The 21,850-nt window shown below is 29.2% G+C and overlaps 2 protein-coding genes across 2 annotated transcripts; one reads left to right on the top strand and one right to left on the bottom strand.

Annotated features, from left to right (window-relative positions):
• The first annotated feature begins 6,474 nt into the window (after positions 1-6,474).
• LOC106381615 (endoglucanase 17-like) lies at positions 6,475-9,384 on the top strand. Its single transcript, XM_013821539.3, has 7 exons — positions 6,475-6,925; positions 7,240-7,647; positions 7,720-7,812; positions 7,899-8,060; positions 8,148-8,259; positions 8,558-8,721; positions 8,811-9,384. The coding sequence occupies exons 1-7, from the start codon at positions 6,653-6,655 to the stop codon at positions 9,141-9,143; spliced, it is 1,545 nt and encodes a 514-aa protein (XP_013676993.1). The 5' UTR covers positions 6,475-6,652; the 3' UTR covers positions 9,144-9,384.
• Positions 9,385-21,145: 11,761 nt separating this feature from the next.
• On the bottom strand, positions 21,146-21,601 carry LOC106378324. Its single transcript, XM_013818472.1, has one exon. The coding sequence runs from the start codon at positions 21,599-21,601 to the stop codon at positions 21,146-21,148; it is 456 nt and encodes a 151-aa protein (XP_013673926.1).
• Positions 21,602-21,850: the final 249 nt, after the last annotated feature.

Here is a 21,850-nt window from a genome sequence, read left to right as displayed (position 1 = left end):
CATAATCAGTTATATATGGATATCAGGTATACGGTTGGGTATGGATTGGTTCTTTCGGATATCGAGTTTTTTTTTTGGGTTTTGAAATTATGCTTTGTGCGGGTATTATAAATTTTCGGGTGGGATTTGAATATAATCTTTTCAGATCCGGGTGGGTTCGGTTTTTATGTGTAGGAACAAAACAATGAACAAAAAATTATATATTTAAAAATGTCATTAAATAATTTATAAAAAATTAACAACAAATATCCACACTGACGCGCATGTCAAGCTTTAGTGTATGTTAAAACCATTTTTCGAAAGTTCATGTATTGAATTTAAATTTTGTATTAGTTGATGTATGTTTTTGCACAGGTGAAGTGTTTATGTATTGATCCGAACCATTAGTCCCTGTTGATGTATGAATTAGCCGATTTTCTGTTATTGGTTAACGACAACTCAACGTTTGACTAACGAAAATTAGGTCAATGTATGATAAAACCAAATTTTGAAAGTTCAAGTATGAAAATTAAATTTTGTATTAGTTGATGTATGTTTTCGCAGAAGTAACATGTTTATATACTGATCGGGACCGTTGGTCTTTGTTGATGTAGGAATTGGCCGATTTCCCGTACAACGTCATATAGACTAATATCTTGTGTTAAAAAAATGCCTTGTACCTATATTCTAGATAAATATTATTACTGTAGGTCCAGTGTGTGTATTTAATATTTTATATATCCAATTCGAAAAACAGAAACATCGTAGCAAGTGAGATCATTAAAATATTATTTATATATATATATATATATATATCCATATTATGGTCGATTGAATTTTCAAATTTAATCTGATAAGTCGAGACTCAAGAGTATATGACAGTTAAAAAAATGATTCATAATACTTTATAAGCATATTTGTTTTTCTATAATATGAATTTAATTCTGGGATAAAAGTTATAACTTTTACCATTTGTTTTCTTCGTTATTCATCAATAATGGAAAAACGTTTTTAAGTTACAAAAAAAATAATGGAAAAAACTTTAACAGAGAAGCAGGAAAAGGAGAATAAAAACATGAATCCAAAGTTTTCTTTTTGTTTGCTCTTTATAGACATCGTGTTTTGTTTTTGGAGGGTCATAGTGCATGTGAAATCATTACAGGAGCGCACATGGCAAGTGCGACATTCCCATCCTCCTCGTTACTATTCAGCGCTACTCTTTCGTATTTCTTTTTTTTTGTCATCTACTGGATTATTATTGAAATAACTATGTCTTACACAGAACCGGTAAAAGAACAAAGCCTTTCTGGAACCATAAGCCGACGAGGTAAAACAACTCCCTTCGGTGCCAAGAGTAAAACAACAACAAAGAACATAACTTATGCTAAAAAAAGAAAGGGATAGATCACTAAAATAAAAGAGAGCACCACCTTGCACTTAAGGACGGGCATACCTAATGAGAACACATCCACAAATAACACCAGAGAAGAAGATCATCGAGGTAGACCGGACGCACACGAGCATCATCAACGCATAAACAGATTCGAGAAATGTTAGAATCCTTAACCGTCGCTGTACACACCCTTCAATCCCAACTAAGACTTGCCATTGGACTTTGATTGTGCTCTATGCGCGCCTCATACGCCCAACACCCTACGGCGAAGCCTATAAAAACATCCCGAACACGTCTTATTCACACAGCGGGTAGCTGGATAAAAACACTACACTCCAAATCCAGGACAATCACGAACAAATCGGAGGCAAACGACCAACAATGGAGCATTGTCTCCTAAAAAACATCTATCTCCCTCCGATTCTCTTCAAAACTAAAATAGAGCTCGTAAAAGGCTCTGGCCCTCAAAGATCAACAACCACAAGAGTTGACTTCAAAGAACAGAGACAGCACACCAAGCCGAACCTCTCCAAGCAGTCCAAAACCAACCAAGTTTCATAAACAGAACGAACGGAAAATTGGGATTCCAAACCCTAAATCTAAAAGTCGACCCCCCACCTAACCTCCATAACTCCTATCGTCTTGCCGCTTCACCAGAGAGGAAGAACGAGTCCCAAAATCAAGATCTACTTGACCAGATCTGAGCGACACAGTCTTCTTCCATCACCAGAGTCGCGAGCATATTGACGAAAGAAAGAGGAGATGGCAGGAAGCAGAAAGAAACAGAGACGAACAGAGCCGAAGCGGGCGCACGCGCCGGAACAGATCTAGGGCGTCGGTGTCTTCAAGAGTCGCCTTCTTTTGGATTTAAAACTCTCTCGACAGATCTAGGGCGTCATGCGCTACTCTTCGTACTTAGGGGTGTCAAAATGTATAGTTCATGAGCTACCTCAACCCAGTTCGTTTTTTCATGAACATGTTCACTATATTTTTGGTTCATTTAATAAATGAATTTAATGACTGAACTTAAATTAGATCACGAATTATATGGGCGATCTATAATGAACATAAACTGGCTTATGAGCTTGTTCATTTTTATACTTACAATTATATATATATTTGGATAACTTCTAATTTCTTATGTAAACAAAAAGATAATTTCTATATTTATTATATTTATCTTCTAAAACTAAAATGTAAAACCAAATCTTCTTAATTATTAATTTTCATATTAATCATATTTTCTATCTCAAATAATTTATTTATATTATACTTTAAGTATGTATAAATGCTTTATTTTACCTTTATGATTTGAGCAGATGAAGACTTTGAAGATGTTGTCTCAAAACTTTCAAGAGGAATAGGGATTTTGGATAATTGATTCGGCATTAATTTAATTTATTTTAGGTGGTGGTTTCATTTAGTATTTAATATTAAGTGTTTTGGATTTTTTAATATTTAATTTCGAATAATAATATAAAGTTATTTTAATATTTTATTTTATAATTATTATTTTTTATAGTATATGCAAGTTAGCTCATTTAACTCATGATCTACATGATATGAGTTTGAGTTTACATATTGAAGTTCATATAATAAATGAGCTGAGCTGAGCTAGCTCATGAAAAATCCGAGTTCGCTATGAGCTGAGCTGAGCTGAGTTGAGCGAGTTAGCTCATTTTGACACTCCTATTCGTACCTATATATAGCTTATTATACATTTACATATATATATATACTTGATAATCCGCGCGCATGCGCGAAGTGAGTTTTTTATACTAATGTTTATTTATTAAATGGTTTTAACATTTTGCAACGCTACAATCTTTATCGATTGTAAAATGACGAATACAAATGTTGGTCTTTTAAATTTATTATCTTTGTTAAAAAGTTAACGTATCACAACTCATTTTAATTATTTTTAAGACTTCATATGCACAAAAGAAAATTAAATTTTGCGGCTGACACAAAACACCAAAACCAGATCGGCAAACATCGATTGTAAAATGACGAAAGTGGATTAGGTTTCTTGCTCTCGATTTGTTTGCTATTCACCCTTCATAAGTGATTTCATTTTCTACCTCTATAAAATTGTGCTTTCGTTCGCGTTTCTGTTTCACTGATATGATTTTTGTTTCTTTTTTTATTTAACTTTTTCTGTGAATTATATAAGTGTCTATTTAAAAAGATGGACATCTGTACAAAAATTAGTTTCACTCCACATACATATCTAAGAATCAAAAATTTGAAGAAAATCACCAGCAAACTCTATTCACGGGTTAATATTCAAATATAATATATCAAACTGTTATAAAATATAAGTTTAAACCCGAAATATAAATGTATGTCTAGTATATATTCACTAGTTCGGTTTAAAAATTATCTAATTCTAGAAGAACAAAATAAATTATTATTTTATTAACCAACACTTTTGAGTTTTAGTTACTTAAAAGTATACCGATAAACAATATATATAATACTTTACCATTCTAGCATATGTAAACTATGTATAAACTAAGAACTGTTTAATTTATTAAATAATAAACCAATTTTTTTTTAATAATAAATAGTTCAAATCTCTTATTTTTACAATTATAATAGCTAGACATGGTATTATGGAGAAACAAATATTAGAAGAATGATCAAATCATTCTTCGAACAAATTTAAAAAGAGGTGATTGGGATATTGTCATGATATTTCATTAAAAGGTTTGTAGGAATAAAAAATCAAGAGTAAAATATTTAAACTGAATGAAATACTATAAATATAAATATATATATATATATATATATATATATATATATATAGTGCTTACAATATTAAAATCATTTCCATTTGAAGAAGTGTATTTCTGAGATTGTGAGGATCAAATGACATATTAGAAACCACTTATTTTAAAACTAATTTGTATACATAAAAGTATATACATTAGAGTAAGCACATTAATCAAGATCAATACCTTTTGTTTATTTACAATCATTTTTTTGGTAAATAAATTAAAAAAAAATTGTTTATTTACTTTATATGGTAAATAATTAAACTTTAGTGATATTGTCATATATATAGCATATTTTAATATAAATATTTATTATTGACACTTCCTACTCATATGATTTATTAACATTTGTATATTTTCTGTAACAAAAATTTAAACTGTTAATCACAAATTTTTTAATGTGATATTTTCCAATAGAAATTTCAAAATTAAAATATTAAGATCTCAATAATTTTTCAATGCAAACTTTGAAATTACCATATTTATATATTTTATTTATATAGTAGATAACTTAATTTAAATGATATATATATATATATATATATATATATATATATGAATATCTATTAATGAAGTTTCATGTTCATACGATTTATGATCATTTGTATCTTGCTTAAACAAAAAACAAATAAACCATTGATCACAAATTTTTTAATGTGGGATTTTTACTATTTTAGTAATTTATAGTCGTTTTAAAAAATTTAGATATAACATATAAAAAATTCTATTTTTATTATATGCTTAATGTGATTTTTTAATTTCTTTTAATAATATAAAATTAAACAAAAAAAAAGGATAAAAAAATTGTTATCAAATATGTATTATTCTTAATCATTAATTGTCATATATATGTTAATTATATTAGATAATTCCGTGGTTTTTATTTAAGAAAATAAATGAGAATATTCTTTTGTATACTACTAATCAATTTTATAGTTAGTTTAATAAAATAAACCATTGGAAAATATGTATTTTCATATTTTGATTTTTTTTTAAATGAATCTTACTATTAGAGATGCTATTATATAAAAAAACACTGCAAAAGTAAATACAATGAGTTATCTTTGAGTATTATCCCCAAAACCCTCTTAGTAAAATAGTTTATTCTGATTTTGGCCAAAAACTATTTCATAAAAGTCTTTTCTCTCTATTGTCTCTAGGGTTGGGCACAAAGCGATTACTTGCTATTTTGCGTGTACTTGCGACTTGACTTGCCTTATACGAGTAATAAAATTTTTGACTTGTACTTGAATTGTTAAAAATGAGTACTTGCTATTTCGAGTACTTGATAAAAAATGAATTACTTACAAGTTCTTTGCCCTGCCCTGTTACTTACTATTTACGAGTACTTGTGAACAATTTACGAGTTTTTCTGAGTATTTAAGAACTACTTACTAAATAATCATCTATTAGAAATAGACATGAAAGTTTGTTTAATTTATTCTAGTTAACATAGCATCTTGGTTACTTAAAACGAAATATTTGTTCAAGAAGACAAATAAAAAGTATATGAATTTATCGATATATAAACATTGTATAATTTTTATGATGACAAAAATGTCTTCTCTAAACAAGTAACATGTAATAACAAGTCATGTAGTTAAATTTTTAATACTTGTTACTATATACTCCTTCTGTTTCAAAATAGATGATGTTTTAGGGAGGTTTTGATGTTTCAAAATAGATGATGTTTTCATATTTCAATGTACTTTTTAACTTTATCAAAAACTGTGTAACTAATCATATTTTGTAGTATGTTTTGTGATTGATTAAATAATTTTTAATTTCTATTTTAATGATATTTTTATAGATAAAATACAAGTTTCTTAATAGTTGTGCTTCATCCTAAAACTTCATATATTTTGAAACAGAGGGAGTAATACTTAACTAGATGACGACAGATGTTTAAAAATCAAGACATATACGAAATAAGTAAAAAGTATAAGAGGAGTAATGAGTATTTGTGTCCAATCCTAAATGCAAGTAAAAGAAAAGACAAATATAAACAAGTATTTAATAGATCATGTAACAAATAGCAAGTAATGGGGCAAGTAACGGAGCGTAACGACTCAAGTACTAAAAATAATAATGATACTTGATACTTGACTTGATCTTGCAAATAATGAAAATTGTAGACTTGTTACTTGTCTTGATAACACCGAATACTTGAATTTCCAAGACGGATACAAGTCTAAGTAACCAGTTTAAGGCGAGGACAAGTAATGATGCCCTAATTGTCTCTACTACATTTCTTTTCTTCTGACAACGCAAGACTTTCAGTTCTAATTTTTACCATATGGGAAACACAAAAAGAGTAGTCAAGAACTTTTTACTTTGCCACAGCAGAGAGGAGAGAGGAGAGAGGAGAGAGGAGAGAGGAGAGAGACAGACATACCTTTCTTCCCCTATAAACAGCAGAGATACTTCCTCTGTTTCCCACAAAGCAGCTTCTGCAATCTGTTCGCCCATTGGTTCATAGAAACTCTTCTCTCTCTCTGAGAAAATGGATTTCCTTGGCTTTTCATCTGCCTCATATACCTTCAGAGTCATCATTTTCCTCTCTCTCTTCTTCTTCCTCTGCAATGGCTTCTCTTACCCTGACTCTTCTCTTTTCTACACCCACCACCATCGTCACAACTTGGCCAAGCACAACTACAAAGACGCTCTCACCAAATCCATCCTCTTCTTTGAAGGCCAAAGGTCTGGGAAGCTACCTCCCAACCAGAGAATGACTTGGAGAAGAGACTCTGGTCTCTCTGATGGATCTGCTCTTCATGTAAATCACCTCAACTTTCCTCAAGGTTTTCAGTTTAGTATGGAAAAGTACGAACTGGGTTTGCTTGTTTACTGACAGATCTCAGCAATGTAGGTTAGATTATGTACTAATATCATCAAAAGATTAAACCCTTATTCATGAGTTTAGTGTGAACAGAACAGAGGATGATATTAGGGTTTTTTCTCTTTCCCTTTTCTATAAACCCTAATTTTTATTTACCTGGGTAGAGATAGATCTAGACAGTGTAAGTTAATTTCTGTTTTAATATCATCAAAATATTCAATGCTTTTCAAATTTTTATATTTCATTTTTAGGTGGACTTGGTTGGAGGGTACTATGATGCAGGAGACAATATCAAGTTCGGATTCCCAATGGCATTCACAACAACAATGCTCTCATGGAGTGTGATTGAGTTCGGTGGTCTCATGAAATCTGAGTTAGGAAATGCTAAAGTAGCCATTCGTTGGGCCACAGATTATCTCCTCAAAGCAACTTCACGTCCTGACACCATTTATGTTCAAGTTGGTGATGCTAACAAAGACCATTCTTGTTGGGAAAGACCAGAAGACATGGATACACAAAGAAGTGTGTTTAAAGTAGACAAGAACACTCCTGGTTCTGATGTTGCCGCTGAAACAGCCGCCGCTCTTGCCGCTGCTGCTATTGTTTTCAGGAAATCTGATCCTTCTTACTCCAAGATCCTCCTCAGACGAGCCATTAGGGTAAGTAAAACTTTTTAAAAACCAAACTTTTTAAGACAGAACTGATTGATCTTTTGTTTTGTTGAATACAAGGTTTTTGCATTTGCGGACAGACACAGAGGAACATACAGTGCAGGATTGAAACCAGATGTTTGTCCATTTTATTGCTCTTTCTCTGGTTATCAGGTAAATGAGTTTCTTTAGTTTCTACACAAGTAAAGATTTTGGAGAAAATGAAATGAAATGAATGCATTTGATTCTTGATTTTGTAGGATGAGTTGTTGTGGGGAGCTGCTTGGTTGCAAAAAGCTACAAGGAATCTAAAATATTTGAATTACATTAAAGTCAATGGACAAATCCTTGGAGCTGCTGAGTATGACAACACTTTTGGTTGGGATAACAAGCACGCTGGAGCCCGAATCCTTCTTTCAAAGGTTAAAAAAATATTTTATAGTTTAATATTCAGAATTTGAGTATAGTCAAGTGTGTGACTTTGATTTGTTGTTGTTGTTGTTGTGAAGACGTTTCTGGTTCAGAAAATGAAGACACTTAGTGAATACAAAGGTCATGCTGATAATTTCATTTGCTCTGTTATTCCTGGTGCTCCTTTCTATATTTCTCAGTATACTCCAGGTTCTTACATCTTTACCCCCTCACTTTTCACTAATTTACATCTTTGCCCCTCCACTTAAGAAAATTACAGATATTTATGGTAATTATTTTCTTATGTTACACTTTCTGGAAACAATATGATTTTTTTCGTTTTTCTTAAACTCCTTTTGCTGATTTCTTTTCCATTTTGGGTTGAAATTTTTGTTGATAAATATGATATTTATAAAACAATGCTAAGCAGAATAAAAGTAATATGGTATGATATTATTTGATTGAATAAATATTAAACTTTGTTACAACTTACACATATATCATGTAGGTGGATTGTTATTTAAAATGGCAGACGAGAACATGCAGTACGTGACGTCAACATCGTTCCTGCTCTTAACCTATGCAAAATACTTAACCTCCGCAAGAACCGTCGTCCATTGCGGTGGCTCCGTCTACACTCCTGGCCGCCTCCGCTCAATCGCCAAGAAACAGGTTTAGTTCATATAAAAAACTATTATTTTCTCAAGTTTTGTTAGAAAATCTAGTATAATTTTAATAACTCTCCCGTGATTAATTAATAGGTGGATTATCTACTTGGAGACAACCCATTAAGGATGTCTTACATGGTTGGTTACGGTCCGAAATTCCCACGGCGAATCCACCACCGTGGTTCCTCCTTACCTCGCGTTGCAAGTCATCCGGCCAAGATCCAATGTCACCAAGGCTTCTCCATTATGCACTCTCAATCTCCAAACCCTAATTTCCTAGTCGGTGCAGTCGTTGGTGGTCCGGACAAGCATGATCGATTTCCGGACGTACGATCTGACTACGAGCAGTCAGAGCCAGCTACTTACATCAATGCACCACTCGTTGGAGCTCTTGCCTACTTCGCTCATTCTTATGCTCAACTCTAGTTGTAACCGTTGACTTCAATCTAGTAACGAATGTATTAGTTAAGCTAAAAAGTAAAACTGAAGGAAGTTAAGCTTTATTATTATTTTTGGCTTTTAGTACTAGTATATATATATTTATCGAAAATAGGATCACATGAAGACATTGGTCCAAGGAATGGGTTTAGTTTGTTCGTTGTTATATAACGTCAAAGTGTAATCTTATCGGTGATTATTAATGTTTATCCCTCGTCCTTTTAAATTATTACATCCATGTTGTTATGTTTTGTATGTTTGTGTTTAATCCAACCGTGTCATTTTAAGTGGTGTTTTGAAGAAAAAAAATTATTTCATTTTAAGTGATGTTTTTAAGTTTTCATACAAAAAGTAAATACAATTTTATGTTTTTGAGTATTAGTATTCTGCAGTATAATTTCTAATTGGTTGAACTATCTATACTTATTGTTGTTTTTATACGGACGATAAAGATTGAATAGAATTTTGTAATTCCTTAATCGGTGTGTAAGAACCTTAAAACTCACTTGTGATACAGTGGGAATAATATTTTTGGGGGACTGGGTAGAATCTCCAGCTGTTTTGCGTTATAATACAATACTAGACGAGATTCTGATTTCTTGATTGGCTCCCAACTTCTTGGGGTTGATATAGAGAAAAAGAAGAAAAAAATCACAACAATTTTAGAACATAAAAATCAGTAACAGTTTGTACAGTTTCATGATTAATTTAGTGATTTTTGTTTTGTTTTGATGTTCGATAATCTTATATATTAAAATAGAAGTCACAACCTTGATTTATGTGTATTTTTTTAAAAAAAATAGATTCAATGGACCTATTCCTAGAAAGTCATGTTACATTTAATCTCCAATCTTATCATTTAAATTTTGGACCTACCATAAATTTTTATTGGGCTATCAATAATTAGATTTAAACAATAGATGATCCATTGGATTTATAGATAGTATAAATTAAATAGATATAATTTAATGTTGTAATATTATATCTCCATATGTTAATTATTTAAATATTTATCGATGTTAACTTTTAAAATTATAAAGATTTTTTTTTAAAATAACAAAAATCAGATTATCTAACAATGATTAATCTTTACTACCTTAAACCAATGAAAATAAATTTTAAACTATGTAGTTTATTTTAAAAATTAAACAAAAACTAAATGTTTAATTATATACTCGATAATATAAATCTATGAAGCGAAAATTTTAATTTTTTAAAAACTTTCTAAATTTGTGAAATGTTACAATATTTTTGAATATGAAAATAAAAAAATATTTTACTAATCTTTATATATATAGTTATGATTTTAATAATGAAATAGTAATCAGAATATATATGTATATATATAAGAAAATACAAATACATGTGAAAGTTTCAAACAATCTATTCAATGAAAAATATATCGCAAACTTATTATAGTTTAAAAATTGATAGACACATATATATTAGTCCATCCGTTTCATATTGTAAGTAGTTTTAGGAAAATGTTTTTGTTTCAAAATGTAAGTAGTTTTCGTATTTCTATGTAATTTTTACATTTATTGAATACAGTGTAACCAATCAAATTAAATAGACTTATTTTTTATTGGTTAAATTATATCTAACCTATTTATTATAAAATACTTTTTAAAAACATAATAATTTTCTTAATCTTCGTGCTTTTAATCAAAACTACTTATATTATGAAACAGAGAGAATATAATATATAACAATTTAGAATTAAAACCAAAATGTTTATATAAAAATAAATGAAAAAAAAATCTGTGCGATTGCGCGAATCAAGATCCAGTAATTAGTTAAAGCAAGCTAAAAGTAGGATGGACAATTCACATAAAAATTAGCAAAATTTTGCTTTTAGCGTGGAGGGACAGATTTACTTTTCGTAGAGAGTTACTTTTCATTGGTTGTTCTATTCCGGTCTGGTTACCCAGACCACTTCAAGCTTGAGTAATAGAATGGCCGTTCGACGTCAAAAAAAAAAAAAAAAAGCGTGGAGGGACAGATTTGCAATAATTTAATTTAACAGCTCAAGTGAAATTTCGAGTTCCGGGATTGGTCTTGTAAACAATTTCACATGTAGTTGAGAGACCGAGATTCCAAAAAGAAAAGTTAATAAATGTGACTGTGTAAATAAAAGGTTCCAACTATATATCTAGAACTTATTTTGTTATGTGTCGCGATTACGTTAACTCTCACGATAATTTATTACATTTACACCTTTAATGAATTAAAAGTATTATTAGTGATTTCCATTTTTTATTATTATTAGTGATTTCCATTAATAACAATTATCTATGTTTTTCTTTTCTTAATAAAACTGTGATTAACTTTTTAATGTAATTTTCCTTTTTATTAAAACACATAAATAATAAAAAAATTATAAAATATAAACATAGAAATTTATACAAAAAAAAGAATTTACTTTTTTTTATTCTTTATGTTTCCTACAACAAAAATAAAAAATTCAATAACATTTTTAAATTTATATTAAATTAACTTCACAAAAACTTAAAAATATAATAATTCAGATATACTTTTCTAAAAGATAATAATATTTTTATTATAAATATCTTTTGATATAATAACTAATAAGAAAATAATTTGAAACAACATAAATGATTATTTAATATCTTATTTTTTCCAAAAATTATTATATCTTATGATTATTTTAAAACCAAATAAATATCAATATATTTTTGATTGAATGATTAGTAACAAGATGAGCTTATTTTAGTTTAACTGTAACCAAAAAAAATTGTGATCAGAAAATTGATACAATTCAATATACTAAATTATGAAAATCAAATCAAACAATTATTAAGATTTAGTGTGTAGTAGTGTTCTGTTGTATGAATTTTCAAAATGTTACAAGTTATGTTTATTAATGCAATTCTGATTTAATATTTATGTTTCCTATTTTCTAAAACAATATATACCCATTTATACAAAAAACACCAATATATTTGCAAATATAAGAAAATGAACTTAACTACATGAAATTAAGAAAATAATAGTCCAATTTTAATATAATTAAAAATCATTGTTTAATTTAAAATAATAGATATAATTTAACAAAAAAATAAATATTTGAAACTATACAAAATATTATATGTGAAATCATATATCCAATTAAGATGGGAACATAATAATACATAACAAACTGAATGTTCAAATAATATTATAGAGATTAAAAATTAACGTAAAAGTTATAAAAAAAAAATTTTCTTTTATCAATTGTTTTAATTCAATCATTACGTAAATTTTTGTATCCGTGTATTAACACGGGAAAATCACCTAGTTTATCTAAATAGGCATATGAGATTTTTTATTTTTTTTTCTCTAAATTAGTTTTCAATTAGACATTTTAAGTGTTACATATAAATGTACAGACTAATAAAAAGGTATCTAGAATTAAATACACATCAGACTATCTCCAATAATACTAGGCCTAGCCTTTATCCCAAACCGAAATCCCGACCTTAACCCAAACAAAAAAAAAAAAAAAAACCGCATCCAAACCATTATATAATATATTCGAACATAACTTAAGAGTTTGGTACTTTCGGAGTTGGAGTACAACCTGAACCGAACCAAACCGAAATCTGAACTAGGATTCAAAAATATCAAAAATAAGTTAATATGTTAATATTTTATATATATTAAGGTAATTTAAATATTTTAGAGTATTTTTTTTTGTACTTTGTTTTATTTTTTATTTTGAATATTTTTAGTTAGTTTATATAGTTTAACTAGTTTTTAATTAGGTTTTTGAATAATTTATATATACTCAGTATTTTTGTTAATTTTTAAGTTTTTAATAATATTTTTTTTACGATTTTAGACAATGGTTATAATCCAACCCAAACCAAATCCGGAAGGATCTAAACGAACCCGACCCAAAAATTAGTAAAATCCGAATGAAACTTATGATCATAGTACCGAAAATCCAAAAATCTGAATCAATCAAACTGTATCCGACGGGGCCACAAACCAGAAATTTTTTTCTCATTAATAGTACATCTTTTTAAGGGAAAAATAAGTATATAAATAGTAGCAAATAAAATCTAATAAAATATAATTTACAAATTCATTTTAATGTTGAATTTCTTTTTCTTACAAGTTGATCCTTAACTTTTTATATAATTTTGTTTATACCTTAAAATATCCATTTTATACTTTAATAAAACTATTAATACTTTTCACTAATACAAGTATAAATTTATATATATCATTACTCTATTAAAATTAAGTTCATGGATATAGTAAATTTCAGTTAAAATAAAACTAGAATTGAGTTATATTTATAAGTTTTAAAAATAATTATTTAAATTTTAAAATAAGTACTAATAAATTAATGCACTTGAAATATTCTATTTTAAGGGGAAAATGAGAGAAACCATTTGATTATTATTTCCATCCAAAATACCATCAAATATTATACTTCAATGTGTAACTACTTATCTGAATTTTTATTAAACTAGTATTTACCGAAAAACTAAACCAAACAGTTTTTGTGTCATGAATTAATATGGTTCAACCGAATTCAACCTGGTTTGATTGAAACAAGACTTAGAACTAAATATATGCTTTATTATTTGTCTTCTGTGAATTTTATATTAACTTAATTGAGTTTAGTTATTGAAATTTATAGTATAAATATCATTAAACAAAATTTAAATATATACCAAACGAAAAATATAAAAATAACTATCTTAACATTAAATATTAGTTATGAATTGTAAAGATTTTCAAAAAATTAAATATAATAAGAAATGTCAAAAGTCTATTTGTAGTAATATTATTTTCTTTTTCTTATATAATAGTTCAAAAGAAATTATGAAGAAGAAATAGTTAACAAATTTAATTTATATTATTGATTACAAACAAATCAATTTTATATTTGGTTATATGGCAAATAAGCCCTTATCAAGGATCCAGAGATATATATCTAGTTTAATTTGGTTTGACCGGTCCGGACCGATCTTAAAAACCGTGGTACTGACTATAGTTGTCTACGGTGATTTCCACATTCATCATATATATTATTATTATTCATCATCATAGATGAATGTATTTTCTGTTAAGCATATATATATATATATTTTTGGAACAAATGAGCGAAGAAAAATACTCACACCATTTCATATTGTAAATAGTTTTAAAGAATTATTTTTGTTTCAAAATGTAAGTAGTTTTCATATTTTTAGATAATTTTTACATTTATTGAATACAGTGTGACCAATCAAATTAAATAGATTTAATTTTATTGTTTAAATTATATCTAACTTATTTATTTAAAATATTTTTCAAAAACATAATAATTTTTTTAATCTTCGTTTTTTTATCTAAAACTATTTATATTATGAAAACCACGGAGTAATAAAAAAGAACGATGATTGATGTTATTGCATCGGGAGAATCATTTTCCAGTACACGAGAAGTGAGTAATTGTCCAGAGCGATAAGTGTCCCGTCCCCTTTCGTTGGTCAAGCTGCTTTTGTCACTCTTTTCTTCTGTCAATTTGTTTTTTTCTCTTCAATATCTTTTTTATTACTATATACTCACGAATCAATTGTGTATCTCGATATTTATCAATAATTTTTTTTAATAATTGGTGACCCATAATGTACGAGCACCTTCGTAAATGAATTTAACAGAATACTTCAATATATATATATATATATATATGTATTCTTGAAAATCTCAAATATTAAAACTTCCAAATTTTGAAATATCCTATCGTATTTAAATATTATTTTAATTTTATCAGTTATGAGATAATTTATTAAGATATTTCAGTCAAGAAATATTTCTTTTTATTTTCAATTTAATATTTAAAAGATTATAATTTATTTCTGTTAAAATATCTTCAATCCACTTCTATTTGTTTATCTCTACAAAAAAAGAAATTCGAAAATAGAAGGTAGTTTTACCAATTTGTTTTTCTATAATAGAAAATGTTATATTCTCTTTTATTTACAAAGAAAGGATACATTTGACTATATATTTTGTTGAAAATAGTGTTTCTTTATAATAAAGAAAAGTACAACATTTTCTATTGTAAAATATACCAGAGAAAAACTTATTTATTTTAGAATTTTTAATTATAGAAGAAAATAATAGATTAGAAATGCTCTTGGTTCAAGTTATCGAGTAACTTTGCTGATAAACGTTCTTCAGAAAAATAATATAAACTTTAGAGAAATCGAATTTTTAATTATCATCTAAAACGTCTACAATGGTTGAAATCGATCTAGTTATATTTTGAAACGACAAAGATGTGAAATGAAATTTTACATCGAAGACTTTTTTATTGTAAGCTACAAACTTCACATGACTTTGTTTTTCAACATGTCAGTCGCACAGAAAAGTACCATGAACACAAACAAGTTTGTAATAACTCCATCCAACAAAGTCATCCTTCCTTACAACCCTTGTTCTAAAAATCGGCCGCCTAGCCGATTAATCGGACGAGTAATCGTAAAGCGGAAGGTAACCGTGGCGAAATGGTTCAATTCGTTTCATTCTACGCTCAACCGCATAACGGACGCGTAGTGCCGTGGAATTAATAAAACGTCCGTTTAATAAGCAAAAACGCTTCGCCCAAACACGTCACTTCCTCGTGTATATATTTTAGTTTGGCCCAAATTTTTGTTAAACACATCTATTTGCCATCGTCCAATCTCCAAACCAATTATTAATCCAATCTTCTCCCAAACTTTATTCCCTATACAAAAAATTCCCCATTTTCTTTGAAACCCTGACTTTGAAAACTAACAAAATCTCATTGGAACATGTATTATATATGTTTGATGTGTAACTTTAACATGTATTATACATAAATACGTATAAATGAAGTGTTATACATATAAAAATACCAAAAATTCCGCCCCGCGTACTCTCCGATTTTTTCCCGTTTTACTGATAACTCGCTAGGCCCGGGTGCGCCGCACGCGTTACGCTTAGCGAGTTTTCGAACAAGGCTTACAACACAACATTTATTCGTCTTTTATTGTTTAAAGTTAAACCAGATCAATCAGTTTTCGGGAATCAAACGAAAAGTTTTCACCTGGAATTGCAAAATCAAGTTAAAGAGAACAAATCATATATATTACTGATGTAAAATCTGTAGCTTTTTTGCCAAAGCATAGCTTTCATAGATATTACTGATGTAAAATCGATCATTAACAAGGCTAATAGCATTTTAGTTAATCCAACTCTAAAGCTTTGATTGGTAACATGTGATATCATTGATTTAGTTTGAGTTAGGAATCTAAATCATTAGTAATTCAAAAAGGTTACCAATCATACATTAAATTTTATTTTTTGATTTTAAGTTTGAGTTAACATGTATCTTTGAGTTAAGATTTTGAGTTACACCCATTGTAGATTTGATACCTCAAAACTTAATGCAACATCAAGGAAAAATCTACGTTTTAGAAGTTGAGTTATTAATGATTTTTTCTATTTAAAAAAAAACCAACGGCAAAAAAGAAAAAAAAATCAAATACAACTGTCAAATTTAAGTCACGTTAGTAGATTCCTCTGTAAGTGAATTTCAAAATTTATTTATGGTTTTATACCTACAAAGTTAGCAATATCTTTAGGAAACTGAAAACAAATAATTTCAAATATTAGTGTAGATAATTAAGTTACGTTTGTATGCTATTTTGTTTGTAAATTTTAAAATTTTATTTATGGTTTTAAACGCACAAATTTAACAATATCTTATGTTTATTATTTTTATTGTAAATTATTGTTTTAAAATTATAAAACATCATGTCACTAGAAAAAATAATATATAATAATATTTTACTTTTAAAATAAATAATAAATAATAATAGTTTTAAATTTTAATATGTGAAATAATGTTGTTAGAGTTATAACTCATTAGAAAATAATACATATTACAACTTATTTCTTGTCAAATAGTATTTCACATATTAAAAGTAAAAAAATATTATTATTTATTTCTATTTTAGAATAAGTTTATGTTTTTTTTTGTTTTTAATAATATTCATTATATATATGTTTATTTGTAATTATTTAATTTAAAAACTATACTGCAACATATACATCAAAAATGTTACCAGTCATCAATTTTAATAAAATTGTAACTTTTGTTTATACTGCAAACTTATCACATAAACTTCATTTTTACCATATAATTTTTATTACAACTTACATCAAATTACAATACATGCTGCAACTCAAAATGAATGCTACATGTCACGAGTCATAGCCTAAATCAAACTCAAACTGAATGCACATTACCTGAGCAAAAGCAACTTTTGTATCGGCCATGTAACGGTACAGCTCACCATTTCGAGCGCCGTTTGTCATGAGTTGCTATCCAACGAAACTGTCTCTCAAGCTTTATAAGCCCATGCATCTTCTATATAGGTCCCTGAGATTTCTTCTCTAGTCTTTGTGGACTTGCTCACATCAATGTTGCCAGCTGTTCAGTTACAAAAAAATGTTACCAGCTGTTACAACCATATTCACCAGCTCCCTTAGCTTAGTGTTCTTACCGTACATCTCAGGTACCTAGATGTTCTTCACTTTGTTCTTCCTCGCCATAGAGAAGAATATTGGCTTTCAACCTATCGCTCACTTAATGTACGTACCCAGTGCCGACCCAAATATTTCTGAGGCTTAAATCATGTTACAATGATGGCCCTTAAATTTATATTTAATACTGCCCCAAAAAAGTTATATGAAAGAGATTTGTAGCATCTAGCAAAGGAGGACACTAACTTCTCTTCTTTAACCATTTGAGCTATACCTAATATTCTTAAATGTGGTCCACATTTTGTTTTTATATTATGTGGCCTAAAGCTATTTCAGAGATACCACAAAGAAAACCATCCAAAATCAAATGGTTTTGACAAAAAAAAGTTTATGATGAGTTCTCAAACCAAAATAAAACGAGTTAATGTCAATACTTACACATGTTCATCAGTTTACTGGTCAGGGCTTTTGAACATTCTTTATATGGAAACATGTAAAGCTGTAAGTCTCTTATAGGGAAATAAGAGACTAAATTGAGACTAATGTAACATTATGGTCCGTAGTATATGACAAAGTTTTAAGAGAATTGATTTGGCTATTTATATTACCAACGTTTATTTATTTTTTCCATCACAAATTCGTTTAAAACTCTAGGATTAAGCGTGCTTGAGCTCGAGTAATAAAAGGATGGGTGACCTATCGGAAAGTAATTCGCGATACTGTGTGAGTAGTGCCAAATCATGGAGAAATGTCATATGGTGATTGCAGGGTCTGTAAACAAGTTTTCGAACTTTTCAAAAATTAATGCACTACCTGTCGCATAGAGTGGGGCCCACAGACCGAGTGAGCGGGCGTGGGAGGTCCATTAGCCATCGGCGGTTGGGGCGTTACAAGTGGTATCAAAGCCGAACCCAGACGAGTGTGGAGTCAGTGAGGGCTCAAACTAACATGGATAACAATCCTGGGGCGCAACATACACGTTTTGTTCTTTGAGAGAGAGGATGAATTGTAATATTCTGGTTTGTGGTATAATGAGAAATGCTTAAGAGAATTTATTTGGCTACCTATTTCACCAAAGTGCACTTACTTTTTCTGTCACACATCCGTTTAGAACTCGAGGGTTAAGCGTACTTGACCTGAAGTAATAGAAGGATAGATGACATATCGGGAAGTGATTCGTGATACCGTATGAGTGAGGCCAAAGCATGGAAAAGATCATGTAGTGATTGCAAAGTCAGTAAACAAGTCTTTCGAGCCTTTCCAAACTTAACACACCGCCTGTCGCTTGGAATGGGATCCACAGACCGAGAAATCGGGCATGTGAGACCATTAGTCGTAGGTGGGTGGGGTGTTACAACTAAATTCTGGTCAGAGCTTTTAAACATTCCTTACATGGAACCATTTCTTAAGAAAAAGGGAAATGAATGGTCATATGAGCTCTGGGGAGACTAAGTTGAATATTGAATCAAACGCTTCGGTGCCATGAAATTCTCGCTCTTCTCCGCTCGATTGGAATATCTGATCTTTGAAGATGAATTGACTGAGTATTCTATGTCACGGATCTATGTGCCATTGGTTTAGTTATTTGAATTTCAAGATTATATGTATATAAATTTTTTCTTTCTATTATTGCAACAACATAAAATTAGTGATAAGGATGCAATGTAACAGACATGTCCTCTATCTTGCTTTCTGATAATCATGCCATGTTCGTTTCTATATTTGATGCAGCATCTGAATACAACATCTAGATATTAATCCAAATATTGTTTGTTTTTATAGTTATATTTGCATCCAGATGCAACATCTAGATCTTAAGTTGTTTGTATTCTTATTTCACAATAGTATTGGAATACTAGTAGTTTTTTTTTGTGCAACGCGGAATACTAGTAGTTAAAATGAGTAAAAGGGGATGATTTTTATTCTTAATAATGAACTAATTATATTATTTAATTATATTATTTTGCATTTTTTGTGAAAGCACGATTTTGCGGATTTTGATGAAAAAATTAATTTTGCGATTTTGACGAAAACATACAATTTGCAGTTTTGGCTGAAAAACACAATTTAACGGAAAACACGTTTTCCAATTTGGGCAGAAAACACATTTCCAGTTTTGTTGGAAAAATGCAATTTTCCAGTTTTAGCGGGAAACAATTTTCCAGTTTTAGCGGTAAAATGTGCTTTTCGCTGTTGGCGGAAAAACACGATTTCCAATTTTTTCAGTTTTAGCGGAATGTGATTTTTGGTGTTGACAGAAAAAGCGTTTTTCCAATTTTGGCGAGAAGACATGTTTTCCAGTTTTGGCAAGAAAACACGTTTTCTCGTTTTGGCTGAAAAAACACATTTTTCTGACTTTGGCAAGAAAACACATTTTTGGTTTTGGCAGGAAACACACGATTTTGGGTTTTGGCGGAAAAACACATTTTTGGAGGTTTGGCAGAAAATAATTTTTTCGATTTTGGCGGGAAAATGCGGGTTTTATGGTTCTAGCGAAAAAAATACTTTTTCCGATATTTGTGGGAAATTGCAATTATCCGATTTTAGCGGGAAATTGCAACACATTTCTGGAGGTTTGGCGGAAAATCAGTTTTTCGATTTTGGCAGAAAAATACGGTTTTTATGGTTCTAACGAGAAAATACTTTTTCCGTTATTGGCGGGAAATTGCAATTATCCGATTTTAGCGGAAAATTGCAGTTATCCGGTTAAAATTATTATATAATAATTATACAACTAATTTAATCAATTTTATATTTGTATTAAGGGTATTTAAGTCTTTTGAATTTTGAGACGCAAATGTTAGCATCCAAACTCTATTTTTTTTGCATCTCAAATATCTAGATACTAGGTAATAACCTACGCTTCGCGCAAGGTGAAATACTTTAAAAATATTAATGTTATATAAATGAAATTTTGTTTATTTTTTTTTAGTTTTAAATTATGTGTTTTCTGGAAATAAAGTTAATTATTTTGGTTTATAACAAACTTTTATCGTATTGTAGACTAAATTAGTGTTTACACGTATACTGAAACTAAAATATTTATGTTTTTTGTATAGTATATATTTTAATTTAAAAGATATTAAAATATATAGAATTTTCAATCTAATAATTATTAAATGAGACTTTTTACTCATATGATTTCACAGTTATTTGTATTTTCAATTAGAAAAATTTAAATCATTGGTTACAACATTTTCAATATGAGATTTTAATAGTTTTAGTAATTTATGGTCGTTTTAAAAAACTCAAAATATAACAAATATAGAAAAATCTAAAAATTTTATTATTTAATTAAGGGGGTTTTTCAAATATGACTCAAAACAAAAATTCAGACACAAAACTAAACCGTGATATTTTTGGAACTTTCATTTGCCCTATCTATCTCAGAAGTTCGAAGTATTTACGAAAATGTCATTTCCTTTTTTTTTTTTTTTTTTTCGGAAAATGAGTGTTTTACTATATCATCTTCATCTTCATCAAATATTTACAATATTGTCATTGCGTTCAACACACCAACCACCATGAACAACTAACTTTCCATATATTGCACTCGGTAAAATGGATGCATACACTTTCCATTCACAAGCTTCACCTTCGCTAACTCCACCAACACATTTAAATCCAATCTTGTCTTTATCGTACCTGTACTGTTTAATGTTTCTGCCTGATTTTAGTGCATAATCAAGGACACATTCCTTAAAAGCTACTCCATTGAAGAATCTCTGGTCTTTGTACAATGTCCCGTTACCACGCCTCGCATAGTTCGTCGACCTCTGTTTCGAAACTCTCTCATCCTCTTTACCCTCGTTATTGCTGTCACTTTCACTTTCTGGAACCTCATCATGTCGAATTGAAGGCTCGTTGACGAAGTCCTCAACCAATTGCTCGATTTTAAATTCGTCTCTCTCCACAGCTTCTGAGACTAACGCCATTGATCTCTTGTCGATTTTGCTTCCAAATCTAAGGAGATTTCCTTTTTTATGGCTCTACAATTTGGGGATTTTGTGTAAGGTCGGGTTTCTGGGTTTACGTTTATAATGTTGGTTTTTTTTTTTGAGTAGTAAGGCTGGGTCTTTAATCGGGTTTAAATCAGTCTTAATTGGATCTTAGTTGGTTAACTGTCAACTTTAAGTGGCTTACGGTTTAGGTTAAAACAGTAAACCGATATTAAACCGTCTAAT

The sequence above is a fragment of the Brassica napus genome, chromosome C2 (genome assembly GCF_020379485.1).
Source record: "Brassica napus cultivar Da-Ae chromosome C2, Da-Ae, whole genome shotgun sequence".
NCBI classification, from domain to species: Eukaryota; Viridiplantae; Streptophyta; class Magnoliopsida; order Brassicales; family Brassicaceae; genus Brassica; species Brassica napus.
This window is presented reverse-complemented; position numbering and strand designations above follow the sequence as displayed.

Bases quoted from the DNA above. Each gene is read 5' to 3' on its own strand.
- LOC106378324 (XM_013818472.1), bottom strand. From the start codon at position 21,601: ATGGCGTTAGTCTCAGAAGCTGTGGAGAGAGACGAATTTAAAATCGAG.
- LOC106381615 (XM_013821539.3), top strand. From the start codon at position 6,653: ATGGATTTCCTTGGCTTTTCATCTGCCTCATATACCTTCAGAGTCATC. The intron at 6,926-7,239 runs GTAAATCACCTC...TTTCATTTTTAG, and splicing joins CTGATGGATCTGCTCTTCAT to GTGGACTTGGTTGGAGGGTA. The intron at 7,648-7,719 runs GTAAGTAAAACT...GTTGAATACAAG, and splicing joins TCCTCAGACGAGCCATTAGG to GTTTTTGCATTTGCGGACAG.